The sequence below is a fragment of the Tinamus guttatus genome, unplaced genomic scaffold (genome assembly GCF_059628265.1).
Source record: "Tinamus guttatus ecotype Peru unplaced genomic scaffold, ASM5962826v1 Tinamus_guttatus_pri_ptg000168l, whole genome shotgun sequence".
Classification (NCBI taxonomy): domain Eukaryota; kingdom Metazoa; phylum Chordata; class Aves; order Tinamiformes; family Tinamidae; genus Tinamus; species Tinamus guttatus.
In genome coordinates, this window is record NW_028288702.1 from 28,065 (window position 1) to 52,194 (window position 24,130).

The 24,130-nt window shown below is 41.0% G+C and overlaps 1 protein-coding gene across 1 annotated transcript in view; it reads right to left on the reverse strand.

Moving 5' to 3' along the window:
• Nucleotides 1–7,472: 7,472 nt before the first annotated feature.
• The window catches only part of LOC104569993 (secretory carrier-associated membrane protein 1), a 43,883-nt gene continuing 27,225 nt past the window's right edge, over nt 7,473–24,130 (reverse strand). The window contains exons 5-9 of the mRNA XM_088522832.1: nt 18,397–18,525; nt 13,012–13,171; nt 10,952–11,053; nt 9,632–9,749; nt 7,473–8,157 (exon numbers count right to left, since the gene is read on the reverse strand). Of these exons, the coding sequence (XP_088378958.1) occupies nt 7,993–8,157; nt 9,632–9,749; nt 10,952–11,053; nt 13,012–13,171; nt 18,397–18,525 (674 nt within the window). The 3' untranslated portion in view covers nt 7,473–7,992. The remainder of the gene's footprint in view (nt 8,158–9,631; nt 9,750–10,951; nt 11,054–13,011; nt 13,172–18,396; nt 18,526–24,130) is intronic.

Here is a 24,130-nt window from a genome sequence, read left to right on the forward strand (position 1 = left end):
TCTGAAGAATTTGGATTTAAAAATAATAAAAAAAACAACATATTTTTCTTATATAAAGAAGGAAAAGCTTATTCTAATCAAGTTTTGTTCCCAAGGGCTACCCTCTCCTGTGACTATTTCACCACCACCTGCTTTGATACAGCACTTTTCATTGAGGTGCTTTTTTGATACGGAACTTCCTTAAAGTACAGTGCCTTCCAGAGTAAGTTTAGAGTGAAAAGAGAGAAGTCGACATGCTGCTGTTTATACCCCTCTTTAAGGAGGAGGCAGAGTTAATCCTCGCCATGTTCCTTTGTCATGAGCCTTGCGATGCAGAATGTGTGCCACTAGCTTGTTACTCTGCAGGTAAAATATTTTGGTTTGGGTAAACAGGCAGAGAAGCTGTTGTTAGACTGGCTTGCACCTGTGGCTGATGGAAACTTGCAGAATTCTTCTTTTAGCACACAACACACTGGGCAAAATGTTTATACAGCAGGTGGGCCCTGATGACTACACCTAGAATCCCAAGCGCAGATGACTCCACAGCATAGCTGGGCTTTACCTTGTGTGGGCTGGACTTCAGCCTCCTCCACAAATGCAGCTCTCACGTAGCACATCAGCGGTATCAGTCTTTCCTTTGCTGGTGAAACTTAATTCCTAGTCTACAGACCAGTGTGTCTAATGTCCCGGAGCCAGCTGTTTAATACATTTATATCTTTCAGGAAGCCAGGCCAAATTCTAAATGGCTAAGAAGAGCTTTTCCCGTTTTTTTGACCACATGCAGTATGGACTGTTTTCCAACTACATCATCAGCAATAAAACAGAGCTGGCCACGACAACATTCCTTTCTCAAAGGCAGGTGGTTGTTACTGCTTCTGGTGTCTCATCACTTACTAGAACTACCTTTGCAAACAAATGTAAAAGGTATTAACGCGGCGCGTGCATCCGACAAGTAAGTCTAATGAAATATTAAGTGCATCTTAGACCCTTTTTCGTAATGGTCAGTAATGTTTAACCCTGCCCAATGACAGTGTTGCCTCTGCAGCTGCTCACTGCACAATATGGAACATTATTTCTGCTTTGATGCCTGGTAAGTCTGTTAATGTGGCCCCAAGCTACTTACTTATAGGTATTAAAATAGTTGTTGCTGCACAGGTAGATGGTTCCCTCGGCCATCACTGCTCCCAGCCTGCATGGGCCCCGCGCTCTCCTGCTGCCGCCAGAGGGATGCTGCAAATGAAGGCCAACATCCGGGGATACTAAAAAGGGAGAGCTTTAATCTCTACTTGTATTAACCTGTTTCTCTTGCCCGCTTGCACCCTATTCTAGATTTTAAAATGAGACATTCACTTTTATCTTTCAAATATTTATTAAAAAAAAAAATGCCCGAAGTTGTCCTCTGGAGCCAGTTGTGCGAATAGCTGCACACAGAGCCAGCATTAGCACAAAGTGGTGTCTGAGGGAAAAACCCAGGCAGCAGCCAGCACCTCCTGTGCATGGCTGTGCTTCGCCCACAGGCTCAGGGACCCTGCACAGCCCCGTATGCGCATGTGGTTTCACAGGGTTTGCCCACCTGGCACCGCTGCTCCAGAGCTCCCAGGGCAAGTGGCAGGAGTGCCCTGAAACTGTGTGTGGAGCTGCTGCTGTTGCCTTCCTTAGGCGGGCAGTGACCCAGCAGTGCAATGTTGCCACTGCCAGGGAAGCCTGACACAACATCAATGTGACAAATGCTGCTTTGCCTTCCCCACATGGTTAGTATGAACAAGATGATAGAGAGGGCACACACTACTGTGGCTTAAAGGAAACTAGGAACAACTTTTATACATATATATATATAGATAGATATAGATATAGATACACGCTACTAGATGACCTCTGCTATGAGCTCTAGAAACCTTACAATTTTTAATGTTGTTAAGTACAAAGGGAAGTACTTTCAGTGGAATATTTTGCTTTTGTTTGCATTCGTAACCAAGAACCAGCTTTTCCACTTGTTGCTGTTGTTACGGCCAACTTGCTCGGCAAGAGTGTAACAAACCCACCTGCAGGAACAGCCCTGCTCAGCACAAGCCCACCTGGAAGAGGGGCTGGGAAGAAAGGCAGAAACAAGTCGGAATTTCTCTTCTCAGATTTCTTTTCTTCTAGCAAGTGAGAAGATCCTGTGTATATATATTACATATATACCGTGCAGGTTTTTTTCTGAGGTTTTTCAGGTGTATGGTGCACTCATTTAATCTGACATCTGTTCAAAGTTATTCCCGAAATTCACTTCAGCAGTAATTTTCAAAGAGGTTTTGCAAAAATAAAAGGAAATCAGCTTAATTAATGTCATGATGGGACTGTGGAGTGTAACTAACATCTTCTTAACGTACATGCACTGTATAGGAGCTAGAAATATTTGCTGTGGATTCTTGAAAACCTGTGTGTCAATTAGCTCAGTTTTAACTTTGATTTTTTTTTTAATAATTGTGGTATTGAAGAAGTCTTCAAACATCTGTGGTTTGATCTCCTCTGTAAACTTGCATTCTGTAAAGTGCCATAGACTTTTTTTTTTTAAGAACTGTAGCATATGTTTATATATATATAAATATATATATACACACAAATATGTGTGAGGTGCAATAACAAGATTTTTTTTTTTTTTGGTTTTAAACAAGATATTTGAAAAGGGACTTCCCAGGGAAGGTGTGGCTGAAGGTCTGATCATGTGGACAAATTAAGCACAGAATACTGCAACAGACCCACTGCTTTAGAAGATTTAGGCAACACTAATGAGAGTAGCTTAAAGCATTAACTACCAATCTCCTTTGGCCTAACTGGAATGCTCCTAGCCGTGGAATGCAGACATTCGGAGGTGAAGCTGTAGCCTTCTTCAGCAATTCCCATGGCAAAAGCTGAAAAGGCTCAAAAGTGTTTCTGAGCGTGCTTTACAGTAACATGACAGGGCAAAAAAACATGGCAACAACTGAGCTACTTCTGGTTAGTCTCTATCATCTTTCTATTTGTTTTACTCAGCAAAAGTAACATTCTCAGGATTCGGAGATTTTTCGGATAACCCATTTCAGTTTTGCATTGTTAGCCCATATCCAACCACGCGCCTTCCTCATGGTAAAGGGAGCGTTTCTTATGTTTTCCTCGGAAGCAGCGGGCGCTGCCGCTGCGGGGTGGCCGGAGGGCGGCGTGAGGGGCAAGGCCAGGGCCATCTGCCTGTTCTGGAACCATGGTTTATTTGTGGTACTGCTATTGTGTTCTTGAGTCACAACTATGTACAATTGTTAGCATGAATGGTTTACCCTAATGATTTTTTAATAAAAAAATTTCAATTAAAATGTGAGTGTTCAAGCTTTAACCAAAGTGTGACTCCCTTAATTCATACATCTTGGGTATGCTGAGCCTGAGCGAGGCGTCTACATTACAGCATTTGGGAACCCTGTGATTTCTGCTAGTCTTTTAACTTTGCCACTGAGTTTAATAATTATTGCCACTTACTGATCAAACTGTGGTATCTGAAATTGTATGCATTCCACAATGCAGTGGTTTTAGAAAAGACTTTCTCCTTTAATTAATGTATTTTGACCTAAATGCTTTTCATTTTTAAATGAAGCACTGAAGCTCCTTTCTGATGAAAAGAAGGATATACAATTTTTAAAACAAAAATTGCTTGTGCTTTTTTTTTCTATAAATCAGAATAAAAGCTATTTGCAGACACAAAATTGGTTTGTGGAAAAAATTACAAGCTATTTCTATACCTAAAACAAACTGATCCACTGTAGAGCATGGTTATGAATTGGTAATAGACATGTGTCTTTTGCTTGGCCAAAGTATCTTTCTAGCAGTACCACTGAATATTTTAAACTGCTTCGTACTTTTCCTGTGTGTCTTGTTTGCTTTCTCAGCTTGGTGTTTGCAGCTTCTCAAGGTAAGCGACTCCCTGACCTCCACGGAGCAGCACACAAACTGTGCCGTAACTCTAACCAGCAGCAAGAGTGGGAGGGCTATGAAACTGTTAACTCACCCACTGCATCCTTCAAAGAAAACCTGGTCATGAACTCGGGACTAAATAGCAGGTGTTACAGTTGATATTATATGGAAAAACAATCAACAGGCATTGATAGTACCTAAACAGAAACTGCAGGACTCAGCAGTGATACAGACATGTCAATTCAATACACAGAAATGAGGAAAATAAACAGTACCAAACCAGTGCTGTTTTCAGCAATTTCATTTTACTTTGAATAATGTCTGAGGCATCACTTTTTGTACTTGTACCAGCAGTGACAGAGCCTGCGATGAGTGCAGCCCTCCCCCTGTACAGCGCAGGTAAGCGGTGGCGGGGCCCTTGGGCCATTTTGCTAATATCAGGGTAGACCAATTGCCACTGCCCATGTGGATGATTTCAGTAATGGACATTTTATTTTCTCATTTCAGCAGCATTACAGAATTTATATACAGGATTATTAAAAAAACAAGTGATAATTTTACACAGATCAGCCCTCCTACACATAATCCTGACCTTTAAAAAAAAGTCCCTATATTGTTCAAAACTATACAGAGCAAACATCCAGAAAAAGTGTCTTTTTTGTTTATTCTATGACACTGTGTTAATACAATAAATATACAAAACTTCTGAACTACTCAGACATGCAATAGAGGGACAGAATAAGTGCATTTGTACAGAACCAGGACAGTCACCAGGCTGGCACAGTGTTGTTAATAATTTACAAAATATACAAACATCTCTCAGATAAATAAAGCCAACTCCTAAATTACAGCTCAATGACTAGTGCCATTCCAGTGTTTAAACTTCATATGCTGTACCCAATTTGCCACACTACTACAAAATGATAACTGGGTGCCGTAGTCTAATCAATAAGAGATTGTAAAATCTAGTTTCAGCTAAGTACAAAATATTTTAACAAACCTCAGCCTTCTGAGCCAAACTCAAACTCTTCCCTCCTGAGCTGTAAAAGCATCAGAGATTTTTGAATTAGACAAATTATGTAGTTAAATTTCAATTTCACTTATGAGGTCGAAATCTGTACACCCACCTCCTGATATTACAAATCAATACTCCCTATACATTGAACATTAAATATCATAGAATCACAGAATGCTTAAGGTTAGAAGGGACCTCTAGAGGTCATCTAGTCCAACCTCCCTGCACACGCAGGGTCACCAAGAGCACGTGGCACAGGACTGCATCCAAGCGGGTTTGGAAGATCTCCAGAGGAGACTCCACAACCTCTCTGGGCAGCCTGTTCCAGCGCTCTGTCACCCTCACTGTTGAGAAATTTTTCCTTAAGTTCCTGTGGAACTTTTGGTGCTTCAGTTTGTGGCCATTACCTCTAGTTCTGTCGGTGGGCACCACTGAAAAGAGGCCAACACCATCCTCCTCACTGCCTCCCTTGAGGTACTTGTAGACACTGATCAGGTCCCCTCCCAGCCTTCTCTTCTCCAGGCTGAACAGGCCCAGCTCCCTCAGCCTCTCCTCATAGGGCAGATGTTCCAGGCCCCTGATCATCCTCGTAGCCCTGCGCTGGACTCTCTCCAGCAGCTCCACATCCCTCTTGTACTGTGGAGCCCAGAACTGGACACAATACTCCAGATGTGGCCTCACCAGGGCTGAGTAGAGGGGCAGGATCACCTCCCTCGACCTGCTGGAGATGCTCTTCTTAATGCACCCCAGGATCCCATTGGCCTTCTTGGCCACGAGGGCACACGGCTGCCACATGGTCACCTTATCGTCCACTATGACACCCAGGTCCCTCTCTGCAGAGCTGCTCTCCAGAAGGTCTGTGCCCAGCCTGTACTGGTGTCTGGGGTTATTTCTCCCCAGCAATTAAATTATTTAATAATTCATTGTTTTAATTAATTTAATTAATTATTAATTAAATTATTTTTTCCCAAATGTTTTAGTGTTGAGAAATATGTTTTCTCAACACTAAACATTTGGGGAAAAAAAAATCTACCTGTCAATTTCAGGTCTTATTTGCTAATGTTTTTCTTTTATATGATGCTCTGGTAATGTATATTACTATGCACTCTTCAACTTCAATTTAATTGCAAGGATGATGTCTGTATATGTCTTCATATTCAAGAGGGAAAAGAGAAGGGGGGGGAGTAAAAAGAGAATTTTATGCCATTGGCATAAAATTTTAGCCTCCTTATTAAATGGAATATTTGAATTAATTTAACTGCCTGACATGAAGCATATTGAGAGATACATACACTCATGAATATCAACCGCAGCACAGGTGAGCTGGCTGTACTTAGTCTAATGCAAGTAGGATTTAAAGATGTTGGTAAATAAAAAGATATTGACAGAGTCTTTATGCTCCCACTATTATACTGATCCAGGGGTTAAGCTACAGGTTTTATGTTTGGTAATGCTCTTAGGTTACTGTCAATACACTGTAGTGAAAGGGAGCAGACCCACATTCAGAACATGGAGGTATTGCTGAATTTTACAGCCAAATCTTGCTAAACGTGATCCGCGTTACGGTCTGCATTGCTTCAGCTGCAGCACATGCTTAACAGCTTGGGCCATGCAGCTCTTCATTTGCTAAAATGGAGCTTAAAAAAACAGCCTAAGATAGTGTGCAAAATAATAGTCATTAGTCAGATGGGAGTCACTAGAGAGAACCATCGCTTTAGATTTAGACTTGAATACATTTTTAAATATTATGATGAGACATACCATTGCTATTACAGACTGTCTAACCCTTTAGGCATTCAGTCTAATAAGTTAAAATTTAATCTTGTAAAATAAGAAGATTTTTCTCACTTTACCAAATCAAAATAGCTAAAATGCCTTTTTTTTCCCCTCACAGCTTAAATCAAATCACAAAGGCTGAGTTACGTTAAAATGAATTCAAGTGTCTGTTAAATGCCATTGTTTAAAAAGCTTGATTTGAGACAATATTCCTGTTAGAAAATTAAATACCGTATATTCGGATATTTGGACAAGCAGTAAACAGTGTGCCTGACAAGGCTAGAGATTCAGTACCACTGTTAAACACAAATCTACACTTACTTAAAAAAAAACCAAAAACAAAAAGAAAAACAGAAATCCCAAGCACAACAAAACTACCACTGCATGTGAAAGTTGGGGGGGGGGGGCAAGAAACTAGTGTGCTAAAGGTCAATATAGGTTTCATTCTCAGCAGAATGATTACCCCAAGACATGAAAAACAAAATTAACGATAGCAAGTATATAACTATGTGCCTCTCTGATCAGAACCGTCAGGTCATGTCCCTAAGCTGTATTCGCCCTGTGCTTTCTACGCCAGAGAATGGTTACGCACCAGAGTTACTCCTCACAGGAACAGAATACATCATGAAAAGAGATATAAACAAACCCTATAAAAAGTGGAGCAGGTAAATTCTAGACCAGAACACTATTTAAACATGATCAAATAACGGTATTCATGCAAACTTATAGGGTTATAGCAAAAGACTTATCCTAAACAAAACAGGAGAATTTATAGTCTCTACTTGTCGCTGTCCTACAGCAGCTGCTGAAATTGCAAAAGCAGCAGCCAAGCCTAACTTTCTACAGTTCTTTGTCTACCCTATTTCTCATAGGAGAAATAGGGAAACAAGTTCTTATAAACAAAAATAATTGATCCAAAGTGCTTTCCTGAAGTTAAGGGAAAAAAAACAGTGCAGTGAACTACTATAAAACTTCCAAATCTCTAATAAATTTATTTGATCATAACGTACCAAATGTCATTCTCAGGTCAATTGTTGAAATTATTCAACCTTCACAAAATATAGAGTGTTCTATTTTCCTGAATGCGACATTTTAAGGGGGAAGGGGGGCAAAGAATGGTTATCTTTTCTAAAATAAACGCATTTGTAACAGAATAAAACCAACATTTCCCATTTTACCCATGCACAGCTGAAGAATAGACAAACATGCTGTATGTATTTTGACAGAGGCTTTTAGGGAATAGAGTAAAAGTGACTGGAAAATAAAGTACAGAGAGACCCATCAGGACTGTCTATATTTCTCTACATTTGGTTACCATTGAATGCGTTCTGCGCCGCACTGGTTGCTGCTGTGGAGGCGGCATTTGCTGCAGCCGTTTGCACGGTCTTGTTGGACATCACTCCTGTTGCGAACTCCTGCTGCGCCTTCTCAAAACTAGCGCCGGTTGTGCGGTACAGCCCATGCACCTGGCGGGCGGGAGAACCAGGAGAACAGCACATGAGGCCTCCTGCTGCCTGGCAGGGCAGCCGCAAAGGCCCTGAGCAAAGGGGACCGTGCAGGGGGAACCTGCTTTGCTCCTGTGCTTGGCAGAATCAGGAAAGGAGCAAGCGCCTTCCCCGTCACTGCCCGGCAGCCTTGGCTCCCGCGCTGCCAGCACTGCTCCACTGCCGTGTTTGCTCCCTGCGCTCCCAGGCAAGCTCTGTGCGGTCCCACAGCTCCTTCTAAAAACAGGGTGCTGCCTGAAACACCATTGTTCAATGCACAGGAGGCAGCATCCTTAGTGTAGCACAGGGCTGCAGCTGCTTGCAAAAGCTTTTTCTGTCTCAACTGCTATACAACTTGGCCTACACATTGAAGACTGAGTAACTGCATGTTAAAAAAATGTTGGGGAACAAAACCAAAAAAGCACTTTCTGAATCCACTGTCTCAATAATATTCTGGTTATTTTTTTTTTCCTATGCCAATTCTTGACACATTTTAATGTCTCTAAGATTTACATGTCTACAAGAATCTACTGCGCTAAGCTATGACTGAATATTAAAAAGGATAAAATGAATATTATGAAGGATAAAAAACACAGGTTTTCAAAAAAAATCCAGATGCAGGTGCTAGAAAGAGTGTGAGAAAAAATGTTCCACCATGTATTTTTGTTTGTTTCTTTCTTCTGCACCTGAGTATTTACACAGAAAGCAAATAAGGTGATGGAAGAGCTCAAGGATATGCTTAAAATTTAATGCTAACTTTAACTTGGGAATTAGGCAGAATTACTAGAAGTGTCAGCACATGATCACAGGAATTTCCAGTTACATTTAATCAAAAGAACATCAAAACTTTATTAGCATGTTAGTGTTAACTTAGGCCTTCTGGCTGGAAATTCAGAATAAAAGAAAGCAAGGGGAAAAAAAATCCTCTGAAGTTTTATGCTATGCAATCATTACCTGGCAACAAAATGTTAACTATTGCAGGCAGAGAAATAACCATGCATTTCCCAGGTGCCAGGCATCTCCGTTTTTGTTATAAGAAGGCTTTGCAAAGAGCTGAAACTTGGCAATCATTTGAATTAGGCCGTGCTTCACGTGGCCTGAGGAACTGCTACAGATGTGAAAATCGGTTAGCAGTTTATGCACTCTGCCACTTTCAGCATGGGCTTCCCTCCCAACTCCTCTTGCTCCATGCTATTCCTCCACATTTCAATTTGCAGAAAGTGCACTGTAGCACAGTGTTTCCTAAGTCACCAACAGTAGATGCAGACAGTACTGCAAAAGCACAGTTGTTAATTAAAGACTCCCGAGAATATCTTTTAATCCCCAGTAGTTTGCGAGAGGGAACCTCTCTCAAGCAGGAAAGTAGAGTGAGTCCAATTGAAACACAGGCAACAGAAGCGTGGAAAAATAAAAAGTAAAAAAAAAGTAAAAAGTAAAAAAATAAAAAGTAACTTACCTTTTTAAACATAACTAATGCAATAACAGCAGATGCTGTGAAAAGTGCAGCTATGATTATCATCATAATGCCAACAGGGATACTCTTATTAAGACCAGTAAGAGATGAAATCCAACCACTGAATGAAAAAAAAAAAAAAAAACAAAAGAGGACAAGCTTTATCGTCAAAGCACGTGAACTGTTCAGCCACAGGTATCTACCTCTAGAGAAGCTTTAGAACCTCCTGGTTCTGATCAACTGGGAGTATTTTGGAAGAAAAGGTAATGGAAATTATAGATGAATTATTGAATAAATACATAAATCAATTATATAAAAAGGTTTTTGCACTTTGACTCTATTTTCCCAATGTATGCAATGGAACTGTCCGCAAAAGCTTGAGAAAGTTGATTATCCTTGAGCAGAGTGGTGAAGAAATGAGACATGGAGAGAAGGAGAAGATACTAGGGTAGCAACTTCAAACATTTTCCCATTCCTAAAAATCTTAACATCAACATAAAACTATAATACCAAACACATCACATACCTGAAGAGCTGCCCCTCTAAAACTATATTACTATTTTGTCCATGTCAATCAAGAGGTACCCATTGAAAATCAAAACACTAGGTTTGACAGCAACAATAATGATACAAGATTTTTCCTTGCACTCCAGTTCCAAACGGGGACTATTTTGCCTAACTGGCCTACACCTGGAGGCCAACTGCAAAAGCCCCTTCATACACCACGTCATTGGTACAGGAATGCCAGGCCCAGCTCTCTGTACTGTCAGTTGGTTTTGTGCTTTAAGTTAATTCAAATTCATTGCCTTTTTTTGCAGGAGCTGTGACTATGAATGCAAACTACTAACTATTCCCTGTAAAATCTAAATATTAGACCTTGAAATTTCAAAGAGAAACTGTAATTCAAGTAAAAGTAGCTAATTATGGGTTGCTTTATGGAAAGCAATTTTTAACTTATAAGCATCAAAAAGAAAAGTCAACTGTTACAGAATAGGGAGGTGATTCAGACAGTAATTAGCTTTCAAATAATATTAACTTAAAGGAAAGATATAGCCACTATATTCAGCTGAATACAGTGTTTACTCATTCTTCAAATTTTAGCTAGAATTTTCATTGGTTAGTATATTAATATTAAAATCTAAGAATGCTTTTTTGAGAGATAAATGTAACAACTCCAGTGAAATAAGATTTTCCTGAGGGGAAAAAACAAACAAAAAACAAAACAAGAAAAATAAAAACTATCCAATACCTCAAATATAAGGTTTGGGCTTGTTTGTTAGTTGTACATAGATAGTACAATGCTACAGAGAGCCAAATACCCACCAGTTTCCCCACCGTTGGAATCCTGCAGCTTGAAGTACATGTACAGCAAACTGGCAGATATATACAAAGAAGAACACAAAGAATCTGAATGAACTGTCGCTCCTGCAGAAAAAAAAAATAAAGCCAACAGGAAATTGATGCCTTTTGACAAATACTATAGTATCAGTGTAAAATATTCTTGTTTTTTTTTTTTTTTTTTTTTTTGTAAAAAGCTGCTTATTCCACACTACACTACTTTAGCCTCCTGTGTCTCTAGCAGAGGCCAGGAAAGCCACAAAACACTGTTAGTGTGTGTCATCATAACGTTATGTTCCCAAAGCAGCTTTCCTACGCACAACTAACCGGGAAAGTTTTGCTACAGAGCTTGAAGAATAAGAGTCTGCTTTCAGGTTGATGTTTACAACACTGTCAGTGTGAGTGAAAATTCTTTTACTAGTGAAAGGAAATAAAATCTAATATGGAATTATTAGAAAATAATGCAGATCAGAATACTGAAGCAGTTTAACAAAACATACAAAATATACAAAATACACTGGCTGTTCAAATTACTAAAATGCCAATTTGACAGAGACTAGAAACATTCAAGACAGAGTATCTAAAATAAATGCACAAGCAAAAGTTGTAATAAAGACTTCAAATTATTATTATCAAAACTAATAATAACGTGGCATGCTCCTGCCAAAGTTGTAAAGAAGGTAAAAATCATTGAATTAGTTAGGTCACAGATTAAGAACCTGGATCCAGATTTTGCTAAATCCAGCATTTTTTGCAGAAGAGGGTTTCTTAATTTCTGTTTATTCAACATGTTCAGTTCAATAACTATTTCATTTTCAGCTGAGAAACTGAAAGTTGAAAATGAAAGCAGCAGTTTTCTTCTTCCAAACAATCAATTTTAACTAAGAAACACCAACATCTGCTAGATCTAAAAACCTGAACGATAATGTAATACTGTGAACACCTTCAAAAAATCAGTTAATTTTGAAATAATAATTATATAGAAAACAACACTCTTAAAGGAGGATATGTAAGGTTTAAAATCAATTAATAAAAGCTAACATGTCAAAATGCTGGTCATTTTCTATATTTTCTATTGGTCTCAATTTAAACCCACATTGTGATACAAATCATGAACAAAAGTTAGTCTAGTAAAAGAATGTCCTCATATTTTAACCATAAGAATACAAGAACACACATTCCAAGATGTGTGGTTGCAGCAGGTTGTGGTTGGCAAAAAAATCTACTTTAGCCTAAAAGTTATGCTCAACTGCATTTAATGACTATCAATCTCTCAACAAAAAATAGTGTACTTCAACTGAGTTTTCCAATATCCTAATTCTCCTGAATGCATTTCAATAATAAAATAAATCCATAAGAAATACTGCAAGAGCACAAGATTTTAGAAGGTCTGTATGCTACTTTTCACCAAAATGCTCTATTTAGCATGCAAACCACAGTATTCTGGACCATAAAGATACCGCACCTCAGGCTTGTGAAATTTGAGAAATGCAGAGTGCTAAAAGCTGCAGAAAATACTGGAGTTTGGTAGCTATGCCTACACCTGCTCTACTTGTTCTCAAGAATCTCAATCTATTACAATAACACATGCTGTAGGTTACTTAAAATGTAAATTTGTAATGTAAAAAGTGTAGAGTTTTAGCAAGTTCCTTCAGCAAACCAAACAGGTAATAATAAACCCTTACCTACTAACCTGCTCAGATTCTTGGTGTGATGGGGTAGAGATTCAATGAGAATTTCAATTAAAAACCTCATTAGCCCAATACAAAGTTAAATATTTCCTGCAAATATTATTTGCAATTGCAGAAGCTATGAATATTTAAATATTCCATGACATTCCTAAATGTTGCCATCTATTTCAGATATATCAGTTGACCTAATGACAAATATATTACCTGTTTCTAACGACAGGCAGTCACTCAATCATATTGAAGGATTATCATAAAGATAATTCAGCAAATTCTATTAGGTTAACACATTTCAGCAAGTTGATATATGTGTATTTATTTATTTATTAGCATCTTAAGCCAAGCTGAAGTTGTTACCTGAAAGCTCCATAAAGTGGTCTGTACCAGCAGACAAAAGAGCAAGGAGTAAAAAGCAAGAACCAGAGGATACTCAATCCAAAATCAACCCCTCGTGTTGGATCAACATAAAACCAGGCCAAACATCCAAAGATATTAAGAAACAGTGTCACTGTATGGACTGTAGATCCAAAACAAACAAACAAAAAAGCATCTTAATTTATTGTAAAGACATAATGTATTTCAAATGTTAAAATAAATCCCAAATAAATGGAACATTGTAAAGAAAACAGGCATGCTAACAATAAATCAATATCCTAATCAATTTCCTAAGGGTGATTTCTAGCAAAAACTACTATTTTCAAGCTATCTGGCAGAGTGGTTTGTTCTGCAGACACTTAAAAGATGGAAGTGAATTTTTCTTCCAGTTCAGCAATACCTAGTGATTCAGGAGGGATTTTGTTGTCTCAAGGACAGTTTCTGTCCTTGTGGACCAAGATAAAATACATTACTTATAAATAAGAGTACACAAACAGTTCCTCGCACCAAGGGTGATTTATTTATTTATTTAAAGTTCAGAGAAGCATTTTAATCATTCAAACGTAGAAATCCTCATGGTTCATGCCCTTCCTTACAGCTTTACTTCTTTATTGCTTCTCAGAGTAATACAGTGCATACATTCAAATTCTCACTTATCCATGTTGCTTTTACTAGATGGGAAGGTTAACCAAAGAGCTGGTAAGATGCTGAAAAAGTCTCGTCAAAATTTTTTTCTTCCCTCTCAACTAGTACTTAAATAAACTCTAAATTAAAAACAAAAAAAAACAAAACAAAAAAACACCCTTAAATTAAAATGCCCACATCTTAACATGAAGGGCTAAAGGAACTCAAAACGCTTTCTCCTCACAGAAATCCCATTCCCCTGTAAGAATCACCAGAAACAGAAAACTTTGTGCTTTTTAAATAAAGAGCATTTAATTCATTTAAATAGTTAAACATTTTTCCAAGAAGCTAACAATGCAACTCACTTCTCAGATTTGCTGTGTGTGCATCATACAGTACAACACAGAGAACATATCCAAATCCCAACCTTTCTTTGATAAATATGAGAAAATTTCCTGAGTGATACTTATTTTTTAATCTACTCCTTACTGGAAAAAAGACCCCATTGATTACTAGAAAGGTCCCAGCTTCTGGTGGAATCTGAACTTGCAGAAAGGCTAAACTCTTTGCAATTCCACAGATACCAGGATGAGTTTAGAGAGAGCACTGCTATGAATGCAGAAGAGGGCTCAACCCATCACACATCCACTGATGCTTATCAGCATAGTAAAACTGGTAACACAGTGGGCTGCTTCAGTACTTCACTGAAGTCACAAGGAATCTTAGCTCCAAAAACTCAGGAGCAGCACCAGAGGAAGACACAGGAATTCACTGATAATTCCCTCTTCCCTCCACTCTCCTTTCTCTAATTCTTGCAAACTACAGAAAGGCATTAAGTCTTTGAGACAGTGGATCTATATGAATTTTCCCATTAAATAAAAAGACATTTGTCTTTACGTTCAGGCTAACAATTTTAAGTATCTTCTCCCTATGTGTCTCTTCAAATTCAAGTGTGCTAAAAGTTATTACAAGATAATAGCTATGTGAGGGCTGAAATGAATCAAGGCTTGGCTAGAGCTCCGTATCACAGAACATCTATATGACAAAAATCACAATGAACCAGCATGGCTAGAGCAATGCAGCACTCAACGTGAAGTGACCTAAGAAAGCCTTTTTCTAGTTTAGCTGAGAAAGAAGGTGAGTTTTAAAAGAGCACTCATGCCAAAATAAGAATGAGAAGTGAGAAATTATACTGGTTTGATGAAATATTCACACTCGCAACTTCATTTGTATTAGTGTAACTTCCTGTTATAAAGGAATCCTACTTAGATGCACCACATTCCCCATCTTAATTAACTGTATTTTAGCACCCATTAATATTTCAAAGTGAATAATGTATAAAGACCTCAAGTTGCACTGATGTTATCTAGCTGACACCTACATTATTGAATTTATTTTGCAGTCTCAATTGGGACTGTATGAAATAGATTTTTGTAATAATGTTTTATTGAGGCTAGTCTGAGGAAGCCAAAGTCCTCGTTAGGATAGGCTGAAGAATGAGTGTTCTTCCCAGGAATGGGCTGGACTGTCGCCCTGTAGTGGAATGCCCCAGCTAGAACACAATGTCCCTAAAATGGAGAATTTTGCAGCCATGTGCACCTGGTAAGCGAGGAAAAAGCTGGCGAAGTTTGATCATGTACAACCTTGGGTTGTATCAGAGTGGCTTCAGTTAGAGTCTAGCTTTTGCTCCTTGTCTATTTTGCTCTTTTTTAGCTTGCATGAGAGAGAGAAACACAGAGAGATGCAAACACTCCTCTGTTGACAAAATGATATAGGAACATGAGCACATTCTACCTACCAGACATGTGAAATGCTTTTTCTTCTCTCTACCCAGTATATTAAGACTGCTGAAATATTGGACACAGTTCGCACTGTTCAATTTTGGATGCTATACACTCAAAAAAACCCACATGATAATCTGGAGTGGATGAAATGATGAAACAACAACATAGCAACAAAACAATCAGAAGTCTAGAAAAGATGACCTACAAAGAAAGACTGACTGAACTATACTAATGTAGAGAAAAAAAAAAAGGATAACTAAGGGGAAAAAAATGTGTTCTCCATAGAAACAGTAGAGAGAGAAACAAAAATAAATTACAGCAAGGGAGAACTAAATTATATGCTGGGAAACATTTTCTAATGATAAGGAAGACAACATACTGGAACAGGCTGAGATAGGGGGAGGAACAGGGATCTTACAAATTATCCCTCCTTGGAGGTCCTCAAGGGCAGGCAGAGCAAACATTAGCACAAAACAAAAATCAGCACAGACTGATATAGGTGCTACTGACTGTTCATCAGAGTGAAGGGTGGAGGAAACAAAACTCTCCTAAATGGAACAAATACTGTAACAATTGGTACCTTGAGGTAGATTTTCATCAGAATCTATAGCTTAAGTCATTTGTCTTTAAAAATCTTTAAAAGTCTCACAAACGATACAAAACAACAAATCCAAATGCCTCAAATACTTGCCATGAGATTGAGCCACTTTTCAGTTTTAATTTCAGAAAACAAATATTCTTTGAAAATTAATACTGCTCATTTTGCATCCTATCAGGCTGTGGAAAAGTAGCTGGAAAACACAGGCTTTCAAGTCAAAAATGTTTTTTGGTCAGAAGACATGGGTCATTTCACTAGTAATAGTATACAATGATCTGAAGAGTAGTGCTCAAAGCCACTGGAGCCAGCAAAATTGCCATTCTATCCACTTCTCCCTAAAGCAGCAATGGGTGTTAAAAAGAAGACAGTACAAACACCTGAGAGCACTCTGTCAGTTAAAACAACAAGCAAAAAAGGACAGTCTCAGAAGAAAAAAAATCATCCTTGCAGAGAGCAAACCACATGAAGGAATAAGATCATTCTGACTTCTGGTACCAACAGAGAAAAGGTGAAGAAATTCACTGGCATTGGAACACAGGCTGACCTCTATTCTCAAACCACAGAGTTTATTGATCCCATAAAAGATGAGAAGGTTTCCTCAGAAATGTAAAGACTAAGAATAAAGATATTAACATTGTTACTAATCAAGACAACACAGAAAAAATGAAATAGAAAGGTGTATTCTTAGGGCTGCTAAAGACTTGCAGGAAAATTAACCTACTTTGCAAAGCACTGAGCAGCTAGAACTAGATTTTTCTGAATGTTATTATCTTCATCGCCTTTTACGACCTAGCAAGTTCTGGAAGATGAAATAAAATATAGACCAGAGCAACAAGCAGAAGTAGGTTGGTTTGCTGTGGTAATGAGTGCAGCTGTTAAGGAAGCACAGCCACTCTAATGAAGCATGAACCAAACCATGGAGGTATATTCCCAAAAAAGAGGATTCACAAGGACTGACTGAACAGCCAGCCATGAAGCAGGGAGCTCTGTATTCAACCATTATCTGTAGTCTGCAATATTCTTCAGGCTTCCTCATTTCATTTTTTTCTTTTCCTTTAATATGCCCTCTTCCTTCCTTCCTTCGTGATTCCTAAGTCAGAGATAGAGAATGAAGACTAAAGAAGGAAAAGAACAGGAGACTCAGTTAAAGTCTCAGTTTACTTAGAAGAAAATGTCAGCCTAAAATGAAAGCAGAACTCTCATCTATTTTGAAATAATTAACACCAGTGGTTTCTTCATTTATTCTCATAAGAAGGAAAAAAAAAGAGTATTAATACTCCAATTCTCATTGCCCGATGTCCCTTTGAGTTTAAAACATCAGCACTTTTAGAACTCAATCCTGCAAATGGCCAAAGTTATTAACTATTCTAAAATTCTGGAGTCGATTTTAGACTTGATATAAATCTTAAATGTCTGTCAGATTTATGAGAGTGACTAATCTCAAATTCTATAATAGGATTTATTCAGTTACTTATTTAAAGAAAGTGGATAAAACTATAGATAATGAAGTGAAATTCACTAGATTTAGTGCTGACTGCTCATTTTACGTGATTCAAATATATGGTACAATCACAACAATAAGATTACTAAATTAACTGTTAAAATATGCAAATTTGTTAAATCTGAAACCCTGAAAAAATACAGAAAAAGTCTGAAATTCACATCCCCCAGGACACTAAAATATATATTAATGGCATCAAAACACCTAAACCTGTGGAATTTCCTCTGCCTCAGGTCTCATTACACCAGACAAGACAGGACAATCAAAGGTCATGGCATTTGTACACTTGATTCATCCAGCATTTTTCCTATCAAAGCACAGCACCTAAATGAATGCAAAATTAACCCCTCAAAGACTATTTAGAGCACTTGTGCAGTACAAAGAATAGTTATAAATGTGGGCTGTTTCTTCTGCTGTTCTATGTTATACTATTTATTTTTCTAAATAGACTAAACCTATAGTAAGTTCTAGAAAAAGGAACATTGCACATTTGACACAAGTCTCATACTGTGATATAGATTTCTTAATATATAAGCTTATTTTAAAAACTGTAAAATTATTTTTAATGTAATAAATGCTCAGAGATTGTTTGATAACAAGAGGGATATTTAAACAAAAACTACAATAGGTATAAAGCAAACTGCTTTAGAGGTAATACTTTCCCCTTTCTTCCATCAAAGTTTCTATGAAATAATTCAATACTCTTAAAATTGAATCTAACACAAAGATTTAAATTCAGCATTTGACTTCTGGATTAAAACAATACATTTCTCACTACAGATGGTGCAAAAGTCAAATTAGCAGACAAGGATCATCATGTTTGAATAGGCATTTTGTTTTTTTCTGTTCAAAATACTTACACATCCACAAATAGTACATAATCTTCACTGTCTTCTGGAATTCTACAGGAATGTCTACAGAAAAATCCTGATAGAAACACGGACCCACTGGAAAATTCTCAGGAAGAGGTGGCCAGTTATTTTTTCTACCTGCAAATCAGAAAAAAAAAAAGTTTATAACACATTATCAGTCACCATAGATTTCCTGTACACTGATCTACTCACATGCCACAGTATACATTCTGCTGAATGCAAGTCACATCAAACACAGTATTCAGACTCAACTGAGATAGAACAAACTTTTGCCAGAGCATTTCAAATTCTGAACGCAATAGGTACATTAATCACCATATACTGCAAAAGTGGAGCTAATCTAGAGTCTAACCCAAAGACCCTTTTTTTGATATTCTCACAAGCTTTTGCTTGCAAATTCTACCTTCAATCATCACTTTACTAGTAGTTCATATGGAAAGATAAAAATCTTGCAAACCTAAAATACTTGCAGTATTTTAGAATGCTTAAGGTTGGAAGGGACCTCTAGAGGTCATCTAGTCCAACCCCCCTGCACACACAGGGTCACCTAGAGCACGTGGCACAGGACTGCATCCAAGCAGGTTTGGAAGATCTCCAGAGAAGGAGACTCCACAACCTCTCTGGGCAGCCTGTTCCAGTGCTCTGGCACCCTCACTGTTAAGAAATTTTTCCTTAAGTTCCTGTGGAACTTTTGGTGCTTCAGTTTGTGGCCATTACCTCTAGTTCTGTCGGTCAGTGGCCACCACTGAAAAGAGACCAGCACCATCCTCCTCACTGCCTCCCTTGAGGTACTTATAGACACTGATTAGATCCCCTCTCAGCCTTCTCTTCTCCAGGCTGAACAGGCCCAGCTCCCTCAGCCTCTCCTCATAGGGCAGATGTTCCAGGCCCCTGATCATCCTTGTAGCCCTGCGCTGGACTCTCTCCAGCAGCTCCACATCCCTCTTGTACTGTGGGGCCCAGAACTGGACACAATACTCCAGATGTGGCCTCACCAGGGCTGAGTAGAGGGGCAGGATCCCCTCCCTCGACCTTCTGGAGACGCTCTTCTTAGCGCACCCCAGGATCCCATTGGCCTTCTTGGCCACAAGAGCACACTGCTGCCTCATGGTCAACTTGTCGTCCACCATGACACCCAGGTCCCTCTCTGCAGAGCTGCTCTCCAGAAGGTCAGTCCCCAGCCTGTACTGGTGTCTGGGGTTATTCCTTCCCAGGTGCAGGACCTTGTACTTGGCCTTGTTGAATTTCATGAGGTTTTTCACTGCCCAGTTGTCCAGTCTGTCCAGGTCCCTCTGGATGGCAGCACAGCCCTCTGGGGTATCAGGTACTCCTCCCAGTTTGGTATCATCAGCAAACTTGCTGAGGGAGCACTCTGTGCCTTCATCCAGGTCATTGATGAATAAATTGAACAGGACTGGACCAAGGACTGACCCCTGGGGGACCCCGCTAGCTACAGGCCTCCAATTAGACTCGGCACTGCTGATCACCACCCTCTGAACTCTGCCATCCAGCCAGTTCCTAATCCACGTCACTGTCCACTCATCTATCCCACACTTCCGGAGCTTGCCCAGGAGGATGTTGTGAGGGACGATGTCAAAAGCCTTGGTGAAGTCGAGATAGACGACATCCACCGCTCTCCCCTCATCTATCAAGTCGGTCATTCCATCATAGAAGGCTATCAGGTTAGTCAGGCAAGATTTCCCCTTGGTGAATCCATGCTGACTACTCTTGAGCACCTTTCTTGTCCTCCATGTGCCTGGAGACAATGGCCACTACGAGCCGTTCCATCACTTTTCCGGGGACGGAGGTGAGGCTCACTGGCCTGCAGTTGCCTGGGTCCTCCTTCTTGCCTTTTTTGAAGACTGGCGTGACATTGGCCTTCTTCCAGTCTTCCGGCACCTCCCCCGTTCTCCAGGATCTTTCAAAGATGATGGAGAGTGGCTTAGCTATGACCTCTGCCAGCTCCCGCAGCACTCTGGGGTGCATCCCATCAGGGCCCATGGATTTGTGGGTATCGAGTTTCCTGAGGTGCTCTCTGACCCAATCTTCCTCTACCCAGGGCGAGTCTTCTTCTCTCCAGGCTTCTTCTCTTGTCCCTAGGGCCTGGGGCTCTAAAGGGCTGCCCTTGGTAAACACCGAAGCAAAGAAGGCATTCAGCAACTCTGCTTTTTCTGTGTTATTCGTAACCAGGGTAGCCATGACGTTCACCAGCGGACCCACGTTTTCCCTGGTCTTCCTTTTGCTGTTAATACATTTGAAGAAGTTTTTTTTGTTATTTTTAACGTCCCTTGCCAGATTGCGTTCCAACCGCGCCTTAGCTTTCCTTGTCGCATCTCTGCATTCCCTGACTACGTTCCTGTATTTCTCCCAGGGGGCCTGTCCTTTTTTCCACATTCTGTACACCGCCTTCTTCTGCTTGAGCATTGCCACAAGCTTCTTGCTCATCCACACAGGTCTCCTGCCCCCTCTGCCTGACTTCTTACACACAGGGATGCACTGTTGCTGGGCGTGGAGGAAGTGCTGCTTGAAAACTAACCAGGTCTCTTGGGACCCCCTACCTTCTAGAGCTCTAGCCCACGGGATTCTTCTGAGGAGGCCTCTGAAGAGGCTAAAGTTGGCCCTCCTGAAGTCCATCGTTGCAAGGCTACTTACAGCCCTGCCACCTCCTCGTTGGATCCTGAACTCCACCAACTCATGGTCACTGCAGCCGAGGCTACCCCCCACCTTTGCATCTCCTACAAGTCCCTCTCTATTTGTTAGCACGAGGTCCAGTAGCCCACCTCTCCTCGTCGGCTCCTCCACAACCTGCGTCAAAAAGTTATCGTTGACGCTCTGCAGGAACCTCCAGGACTGTTTGTGCCTGGCTGTGTTGTCCTTCCAGTTGATGTCGGGGTAGTTGAAGCCCCCATGAGAACCAGGGCCTGTGACTGAGAGGCAATATCCAGCTGACTATAGAAGGCCTCATCAACCTCCTCGTCTTGGTCAGGTGGCCTGTAGCAGACACCCACCACAGTGTCTCCCACATTAGCCTGCCCTCTAATCCTTACCCACAACCTCCCAACTCTCTCATCCTCCACTCCCAGGTTGAGCTCCATGCATTCCAGTTGCTCTCTCACATAAAGAGCAACTCCACCACCTCGCCTTCCCAGCCTGTCCTTCCTAAAGAGCACATAGCCTTCCATGGCAGTGCTCCAGTCGTGTGAGCTATCCCACCACGTCTCTGTGATTCCAATGAGATCATGACGCTGGGACCGCACACACATCTCCAGTTCATCCTGCTTATTCCCCATGCTTCGCGCATTAGTGCACAGGCATTTCAGGGAAGTAACCGAGCCTGCAGGTTTCCCAGGAGGTGTGAAAAGGACCCTCTGTGATCATTTCCTATCCTCACTTCCCCACTACCATACTCCCGCTGGAAGCCATCTGACCTAGGCTGCCTGGTACTGTTCGCCATGTCTGTGCGACACTCCCCTTCCCCCTTCTTGTCTAGTTTAAAGCCCTCCTAACCAGGTTGGCCAGTCTTTTGGCAAAGAAATGTGTTCCTCTCTTGCTGAGATGGATCCCATCATTCCTCACTAGCTGGTGGTCATCAAACAGAGTCCCATGGTCATAGAAGCCAAAACCCTGTTGCCAAGCCCAGCAGCGCAGCCAGGTGGGCTATCTGCCATATCCGCCTTCTCCTCCTTCAATCCATTCCTCTCGTTGACAGGATAGAGGAGAACACTACCTGGGCTCCCGTACCTTTGATGGCCATCCCTAGGGCTCTGAAGTCTCGCTTGATACCTCTCAGTTTCCCCATGGCATCATTTGTTCCCGCATGAAACAGTACCAGGGGGTAATAGTCAGACTCCTGGGCAAGTGTTGGGAGCCTTTCTGTGACATCCTTTATTCAGGCCCCTGGCAAGCAGCAGACCTCTCTGGATGAGGGGTCCGGTCTACATATCAGTGCCTCCATGCCCTGCAGCAGGGAGTCACCCACGACGATCACCCGCCGCTTCTTCCGGGTGCTCCTTTTCTCCTTAGGGGGAGCAGCCTCAGGGTGTGGACCTGACTGCCTCTCTGTAGACAGCTCCCTAGATGGGCCTTGGTTCAAGGCCTCCTCTATCTGATCCCCAAGTTCCAGGGCCTCGTACCTGTTGGACGTGGTCACAGGTGGAGGTGAGGTGGGCCGTGGAAGGGTTCTCCTGCCCCCTCGAGTAGGGACCTGTTTCCATTGTTGATCGTCCCTGGATACTGTTAATTCTGCCCCCTCTGCCCTATGGCAAGAGGGTACTGGATTTACAGACTGAATTGGGGGGTTCTCCGAGTGGCTTTCCTGGGAAGACTGCAGAACGCAGCTCCACCAGTCTATTTCTTTTTCACATTCCCTGATGGCCCTCAGTCTTTCTACCTCCTCCTTTAGGTTTGCCACCAGGCTGAGCAGGTTGTCCACCTGCTCACACCTAAGGCAGGCTGTGTTTTCACTACTCCCCGGGAACATGGAGAGGCTCAGGCATTCCCCACAGCCAGAGACCTGGACCGCTGCATGTTTCTGTGGTGGTTCAGTCTGTGTCGCCACAGTCTTCCTGGTGGAAGCTCTCTGCCGAGTGGAGACCATGGCTTCGCCTGATCTCCCGCTGCTGGAAGAGTCTGTGGAGAGAATTCTTTTCCACACCTGGAAGAAGACTCCCTGACCCCTGCATGCACTAACTGACACACCACACTCCTAATCACTCACGCTCCCTGGGGGCAGCTTTTGAAATCCCGCCTGCCCTGCTGGCTCCGCCCCCGCTAAGTCAGAGCCGCCTCTGGCCGGGAGCGCAGCACTGCCCGCACGTGGGTCAGCGCTGGGGTTGCCTCTCGCTCTGTTGTTCGCCTCTAGACAAGGAGCTCCTGCACGAGCGTCCGCTCTAGAGCCCTTCCCTTTGAGATATGATTATGTTACTTCTTTCCCCACTCAGACAAGATGAAGCTTCTTTCCAAGAAGATGAAATTCTTTCCAAGCAAGTCTAAAACACTGCTGTGATTTCTTCCTCTCCTCATGGACCTTTTATCAATTTATCAAGTCATTTAACATAGGTGAGTTACAGAGGGATAATACAGAAAGCAAACAAGTAATATTCCCCTACATATTAAAAACTACTTCAGGATTTCTTATATATATATTAAAAAAAACTCATAACAGATATTAACAGATAATTCAGACCTTTAGTCTGCAATATATGTGTTCTCTTTTCTCAGAACTGACAGTTTCAGGACAGAAATGTACGAAAAATCAGATATGGTCCAATAATTCAAGCTATTATGTAAGAATAGTATCTGATGTGCTTTTTTCCCTCCTCTTTGGCCCAGCTATCAAAACATTTAGCTAAGGCTGAAAGACAATTTCGTGAGATGATTTGACATCCCAAACCAAGTACTCTTTCTCCAAATACTCTTTGAATACTCATATTCCAAGATTAGAGCTTGACTGAGCAAAGCACTAGCTCAGTTATGCCAGTCAACATGAGCTGCCACCTCAAGGCTATTAAAAGAACTTCATCAACATGTCTACACTATTAATGTGGACATTCCCAAAACAGCTTCATGCAAACACAGTAAGGATTTTTCAGCCATGACCGAATGAACCACCTAAAATAGAAAGCAACAGTTTAATCAGCTTGAACACAATGCTGCACTGGGCTGGAGCTGTTGAAGGCAACAAACTGAGCAGCCCTACCAGCATGAATATCTTTGCATTGTA